Here is a 7,766-nt window from a genome sequence, read left to right as displayed (position 1 = left end):
TCCTTTAATATTTTGCTGTCAGTCTAAAACAATCTGCAGTCTGAACAGGAAGTGCAGTTTTCTTCCCAATCCCATGGACACTGAGTTCCTTCTTCCTTGCATCTACTATTCATGTAATATTTCAGTGTTTCTCTTGGTACACTGAACATTTTCAAAAACTTCAACAAGGTTTAACATCCCACAACACTGATCCCTCATCCCACACTCGATATATATATTTTTTTGCAATATTTTACACCTACGGAAAAACAGGAATAACTTCAGAAGTTCAATAAAAATAAGTCAAATTCTTAATACAGTTCAGTGGACATTAGGAACGCACCTTAGACAGAATATACTGCCCAGTCTATAGGAAACCACTCACATGCAAGACCTGACTGCAGAGAACCAATAACTACTATAATCTATGTAATAACCTAGCATAAAAATCAAATTTTTGTCTATGCTTCAAAGACTCTACCTTAAGAAATTTTTAATCATTGTACAGCCTCTTCTAGCAGCAGCAATGGGCTACACTGGTTCATGATGTGACCAATATTCAGGAAGGAACAACTGCCACAAAAATTGACAAGAGTGCACCACACTACAACATGAAAACCATGATGGACAAAACTGGGAGACTAGACAATATTAGGCGACTTTTGTATAAGTCAAGCCAGCAATTTAATCTCATGCTTTAAGCCAATAGCAATGATATGCACAACTCCATACAAAACTAAAAACCCGTAACATGTCTTTTTCAAATGTAGGCTGTGGAAAGAAAGGTCACAAAGAATATCCAATATATGCAGACAGACAATATAATATAAAGTGGTGTGCTATACATGAGAAGCATTCAACTTCTATACACAAACTACATATGAACATCACTTAGTCCGAATTTACAATCTGCTTTTTTGCACTCTATGTGCAATGTCAGTTAATATTCTCTTGTTGCACACAGACAGCAAAAAAGCAGAATGCAAAGTCAGATCTATGAAGTGCAAAAGAATGCTGCAAATTAATATTATTTAGTCTTTTGCGTATTTATATTTTCCCCTCATCTCTTTTGGTAAAGGTACTAGTCCTGGACAAGGAACCTGCCCAAACACTTCACAGATGCACTGACGATCACAGCCAAACCCAAAGTTGGCCGGGTTGTTCTTCTTCTGTACAGCCTTCAGTTCAGCAGCCAAGATATGTCTAAAATGAAAAACCTTTATGGTATGCATCCTGTTGTGTGACATTTACAAAAAGATATAACTTGGGACAGTTGCACAACAAATAACCAAAAAGAAACAAAATATACACTACTGCATCAACACTTGTTTTTATTCATTGTTGGTGGTATCACTACATGTTTCGAACCTTGTCAGTACAGAATAATCATACAGACAAAATATGAATTCATATTGATTAATGACGCAATTCAGAAGCTAAATAGTATTTGTGTATGCCTGAAGATGGCCCAAGAAAAGGGTCGAAACATGTTGTGATATCACCAACAACAAATAAAAACAAATGTTGACACAGCAGTATCTATTTTGCTTCTTTTTGATTATTTGTTGTGCACCTGTTCCAAATCATATCTTTTCATAAAATGAGAAGCTACACACTCTAACAGAAATACTCTAGTATTTCCTCATTGGTATGCATGTCATAACTGAAGGCTACCTAGATGTCAGATTTCACTGGCTATGATACTAAGCAATGACACAAATACATTTAAGAATACCAAAATAGGATCAACTCGATAAAACACAACGGTATTCCCACACTATCTGTAATACATGAAAAATTACAATGCTTTCTCTCAACTGAATCATATGAAGGCCAAGGTACCATACAAGGTGCGTCAATGAATCAGGCGATTTTAAAAACATTATGAACAGTAAACCATTGTGAATGATATGAAGCATTGCCCAAGTTTAATCTCCTCTTAATTTCCTCCTGAACAAAATTTTGATTTGTTGCTGCCATTCCCAAATACTCGTATGTGAATTGTGCCACATTTCAAAGGATCTGTTTCCTATCTTTATGTCATGATTTTGCCCTGCATTATGCTGATGAGACAGCAACATATACTTATGTTTTCTCTGTGTTTACTTCTAGACCAACCTCTTTACTTGTGTCAATTAAAGTTTGTTTTTCTCTTTATGGTATCTACATTATCACCCAGTAGATTCACATCATCGGCATAGGCCAACAGCTGATGTGTCCCGTTTAATTTCAGTCCCACCTGGTTTCCCTGGACCTTCCTAATGGCATATTCTAAAGCAAAGTTGAAAAGCAGTGCCAATAAAGCATCTTGTTTTGGACCATTCTGGATAGGAAAATTATCAGACAAATTTCTTCCTATATGGACATTACTATACATTTCATTACATTTTAATCAGCCTAACTAGTTTCATGGGTATCCCAAACTCTATGAGAAAGCCTATGAATGAGAAGGAAAGTATTATATAGTATTCTCATAAGAGTTTGGGATAATTTCATCTATGTATGGATTTAGCCTTGAGAGAAGAATACTGGATACAATTTTGTATGAAGTTGATAGCAGTGATATCCCACGATAATTACTACAGTCAGTTTTATCACCTTTCTTGAGAACTCCTTCCACTGATCAGGCAATTTTTCCTTATTCCAAACTCCTAAATTGTGGGGGGTGGTGGTGCTCTGAAAACTTGGGGATTTCAGATACCCCCAGGTAAAAAAAAATTCACATGTGGAAAGATCAGGTGACCTGGCTGGCCATATGATGTCCCCATATCTGGAGATAACATGGGTAAGAAACAGGTTATTCACAACTGCCATGGAAGCTCGTGCAGTGTGGCATATAGCCCCATCTTGCTGGAAAAAAGTTTCTTCCTTGACTGGAAGACGAGAAAGTGCAGAAGTTAAGAAGCCCTCCAACATGTGAACGTAACATGGTTCAGTCACAGGTACAGCTCTTTCCCACTGATCTTCAAAGAAGTACAGGCCAATAATTCCAAATGAAGATACTGAGCACCATACCGTTACTTTGGAACTGTGAAATGGTCTCTCATAAATTTCTTTGAGGTTTGTGGCTGACCAATAGCGGAAATTTTGCTTGTTAACAAACCCCGACAAATGGAAATGAGCTTCATTGTTCATCAGTAAGTTGCTAATGCCATCTTGGTTTTGATTAATTAATTGAAAAAAAGTCTGACAGAAATCAACTCTGTTTTCATAGTTGTTTTCGTATAGTTCATGAGTAATTTGAATTTTATAGGGGTAGAAGTGGAGATCTTTGTGCAAAATCCATCAAATGCTGGCTTCAGACAGCCCGAATGATGTAGCATGGTGACGTGCAGACCGGCGCAGACTTCGTTCCATGGCTTCTCTCAGTGCCACTACATTCTCGGGTGTACGTACTGTTTTTATGCCACCACCTTTCTTCTTTAGTGTAGAACCAGTAGCCTCAAAGTTTTGAACCCAGGTCTTGATGGCATGGGCAGATAGAACAGCATAACTGCGATGAATACCAAACTCTCTTCGAAATTCACGCTCAGCAATCACGAAACTGTCACTATTTTTGTAAAATGCTTTCACAGCAAAAGCATGTTGTGCTCTAGTTCACAGCTCCATTGCAACTAAAATGCTTTGAAGTAGGCTGCTGGGTGGCAGTAGTGGCATCCTCCCCACTCTAACCAATCCAGGAAAATACACGGCTGCCAAATTGCCCAATTCATTGACACACCCTGTATTAGATGTAGCCGAACTGTGGTTTATGAGCAGCATGCAGTTCTTTCAAACTGTCATCATGGCTTGTGGAAATAATATTAGTAAAATCCCTTTACACAAACATAAAAAAATTAAGTAAATAAACAAAGGTATCCCTGTGACAGGCTGTGGAGGCCCATAGGGTGAGACAATCAGCTCACAGATGGTGGCAAGGTTGTCAGCCCTATGCGCTGGCAGCCCTTTACCCCCAAGAACATTCCTGGTACTCATTTCTGTTAGAGGCTGAGTCGACCCCAGGGCCATAATGTGGCTGGAAGGATTAGGTCAATTGAAAAAATCCAATGACCTCATCAGGACAAACAAAAAAATCTGCTATAAAAAAGTATGTACCCAAACACCTATCCCATCCATTACACATGTGTTTGTGGGTCCAAAACTTCTGGAAATTATCACAGACAGCTCCAACATTCAGTAAGTTTGACCAGTTTTTGACAACAACACTAACATCACTAATAACAAGAGAACAAAGTCTGTCTAAATGAAATGTAAGGTTCACAGCAGTGAATATTAAGATTACAGCCTTCTGGGATGTGATGAAGTATAGTCTGGTAGATAGATACTAATGTTTTGGATGAACCTGCTGCTTTGATTGTCAGAAGATGAAGCCAGCAGCCTCATCTGAAATGCTGGTTTTAACCACAGGACTAGATGGCAGCAAACCAGCACACGCCAATTTTTAGGTCTGTCTACCCTTTACAATGGGAGCCAGGATAGTGTAGTCAGTATAGCTGGATGTCTGAGGGGACAGTGCTCGTGTTCTGGTAGGGTCAAGAATATTCTCTTCTCCACGTCGTCCAGACTGGCTCTGGCGTACAGCCAGCTTCCTATCCAGTGGTTATTGGGGGCTCTTTCGCCGGGGACAAAGCAGCCAGTGCATGAAGCTGATCACTCACCTCCAGCTAGTGCTGAGGTCAAGAAAACGTGGATCAATATATCCACTCCCCTATATGCCTTCATGGCATAGTGCTTAATTAGTTAAGCACAGGGACAATCTTACTTTTACATTACACTTTACAACACATAACACTTACCCAGGTTTGCAAATAACTTTCTTCAGGTGTGTCTGTACTTCTTCCTTTGTTTTGCTGTCAATGTCAATATGCATTCGTTCCCCAGTATCTGAAAAGATAATATGAACATCACCATACTAAACTAAATGGAAAATGAGAAGTCAGCTACTACCAGATGTCAATTAGGTTAATAAAGCCCTTCTTAGGTAGCTATTTAAGAAACATCCCAACCTCATATAGAACCCAAATATTCCTTATCATGTTCAAACAGGCTTGCTGCTGGACCCTATTCCAAGCCACATTAATCTATTCCATTTTAATGTTATCCTTCCTTTATGTTTTCAGCCAAAATTTTGTGCACATTTCTCATTTCACGATATACCCCACCAACATTACACTTCTTGTTATGATCACTCTTACAGTACCTAGTGAAGAGTACAAATAATGAAACTCCTCATTATGTACTGTTTGTCAGTTTCCTGTTTCTTCCTCTCTCATAAATTCCAATTTTGACTTTTCACAGATTCAGAAGAGATACGGGTATGGGTTAAGCAATGAGACCAGTGTGTTGGGATCACTTGCTGATGTGAATCTGGAGTACAAACATCTCAATGTAAATTCTTCATAACAGGATCAACAGCCAACACAACCTAATAGGGAAAAACATGGCAGTCTCACCAACTAGAATGAACACTGAATTACACTAAATTGGAGGAAACATGTGTAATCAACAAACCATAACAGTATACAGTAAACTCCTGCTTATCCTTTTAATCGTTTCTTGCATCCTGTTGTGTGTTTAATTAATAGTAGAGTGAATTTACCAACTACACAACATGTTTTTTATTATCACTACATGTTTCGACCTCAAGAGGTCATCCTCAGGTGTATGAACACGGCTGTATAATTACACGCGGTCACATTCACTTTTCACTCATTCATATATCGAGTTCTTTTTATAAAACACAGGTTAAAATTATTATTCTAATTTAATTGTTAAAAGTTAAAAGTTCGTGAATCGAAGTTCAATTCATGTCACTGGTTACACTTCACTTGTTTTTACAGTCTCATTTTATAGTCTCATTGTGAGCGTAAGTAAAATGAGACTGTAAAAACAAGTGAAGTGTAACCAGTGACATGAATTGAACTTCGATTCACGAACTTCTAGCTTTTAACAATTAAATTAGAATAATAATTTTAACCTGTGTTTTATAAAATGAACTCGATATATTAGTGAGCGTAAATCTGGATAAGATACAGGGTCGAATGAGTGAAAAGTGAATGTGACCGCGTGTAATTATACAGCCATGTTCATACACCTGAGGATGACCTCTTGAGGTCGAAACATGTAGTGATAATAACAAACGTGTAGTGTAGTCGGTAAATTCACTCTACTATTAATTTCCTGCTTATCCATTATCCAAGCATCTAGAATCCTCATCCAACCAGCAAAAATTACAGAGACAAATTACCAACTTCATTAAGTCCTTAAATATGAAACCTGTGATGTGGATGTGTCCACCTGTGACCTGATAGTTCTCCCAGACACCACTAGCAGCGTGACCAGTTTTTCTCCTTCACACAGGTGCCATCACAGTTGAGGCCAGATAAATTTGTGTTACAGAATATATATCCGAAATCTTTCACCCACTAATCTGCTGCGTTACCTTGGAAGACTTGCACACAAAAACAAGTGAAAGGGCACTGCTTTGACTTTATATCAGGTTTCTGTAAGTTTTTCTCATGCAACTGACAGATTAATACAATCAGTATATCCCGGATAACAGAGAGTTTACGGTACAATATTATATTTAAGCATCCTGTTGCACTCTACACGATAAATGATACAAACTCCGTCCTAAGTGCAAACAATATATATTTATATGTCTTTGATCTTGTTCTTTCTACACTACATGTTTCGGCCTCTATCGGCCATCATCAGGTGTATACTCTTAACGTCGCTGCCACACTGAACCCAGTCTAAAACTTAACATTTAAAAACACAATGTCACATTCTTCTTACGGTACAATTCAACATTTCAGGGAAACATAGTTTAACAATCTACTATACAACTTAACACTCTGTGAAACTTGTCTATATCTTTCTTGTGCGACATGCTTTACTATCTGAATTTCAAAGCGGATCAATAAAACATCTTGATTTTCCATGATCATGTATGAGCATTACAAATTACCGAGCTACCTAACATTACATCCTTACCTTCACCAAGGCAGTAAAGAAAACATAAGACACATGATTGCTGTACATAGCATGTCATGAAACCAATACAAATGTACTTACCTTATGACAAAATCACGGTGAAAATGACTGATATTAATTCTAGACAACCAAGTTAATGAGAATACTACTACATCAACTGCTTTTGGAAAATAACAAATTCTCTACTAGTATAACATAAAGGTTGAACTATACTAACTCTTGACGGTGAGAATGCGGGTACATATAATTAGTCAGTTGCAGCCTATTTCAAGGTACCACCTCAGCATTCATGTGGAAGACTAAGGTAAACTGTGAAAAATGTCAAAGTAGCTGATATCCTGGACAAGATTAGAAATGGATAACTGTCAAATACAAGACTATAGTGCTCCCGTTACACCAGCCTTCTTGGTCCTTATAACAGAAGACAGATAATGAATTTGGTATTATAATTACATATATTGAACAATATGTCCTATCTTCTATGGAATTATGTGGGAAGTTGTTATATTACCCTTCTGTGGCAATGTAAGAACATATTTACATGACAGAACTTACCAAAAAAGCATGTTATGAATGGAGATGGTGTCATGTTAGTAAGGGTCATCACCTGCACATTGGGATTCTTGTACTGGATCTGAGGTAAATACCAAAACACAAAATCCCTGCAACAAAAAACACAGTACTTCTTTTGGCTTATTTTGGACTTCACCCATCGTCCGGTATATAAAAAGACAAAAAACCACAACGTTTCGGAGACTGGATCTGTCTCCGTCTTCAGGTGTATAGGGAAG

At 37.8% G+C, this 7,766-nt stretch overlaps 1 protein-coding gene across 1 annotated transcript in view; it reads right to left on the bottom strand.

Moving 5' to 3' along the window:
• Positions 1-784: 784 nt before the first annotated feature.
• Positions 785-7,766, bottom strand: part of LOC111867846 (probable 28S ribosomal protein S25, mitochondrial) — a 10,186-nt gene continuing 3,204 nt past the window's right edge. Inside the window, exons 2-4 of the mRNA XM_023858041.2 lie at positions 7,531-7,637; positions 4,776-4,863; positions 785-1,182 (exon numbers count right to left, since the gene is read on the bottom strand). Coding sequence (XP_023713809.1) covers positions 1,011-1,182; positions 4,776-4,863; positions 7,531-7,637 — 367 coding nt within the window. The 3' untranslated portion in view covers positions 785-1,010. The remainder of the gene's footprint in view (positions 1,183-4,775; positions 4,864-7,530; positions 7,638-7,766) is intronic.

Source organism: Cryptotermes secundus, unplaced genomic scaffold, assembly GCF_002891405.2.
Source record: "Cryptotermes secundus unplaced genomic scaffold, Csec_1.0 scaffold2543, whole genome shotgun sequence".
Taxonomy (NCBI): Eukaryota; Metazoa; Arthropoda; class Insecta; order Blattodea; family Kalotermitidae; genus Cryptotermes; species Cryptotermes secundus.
The sequence above is the reverse complement of the archived record's forward strand: the minus strand, read 5'-3'. Positions and strand labels throughout refer to the sequence as shown.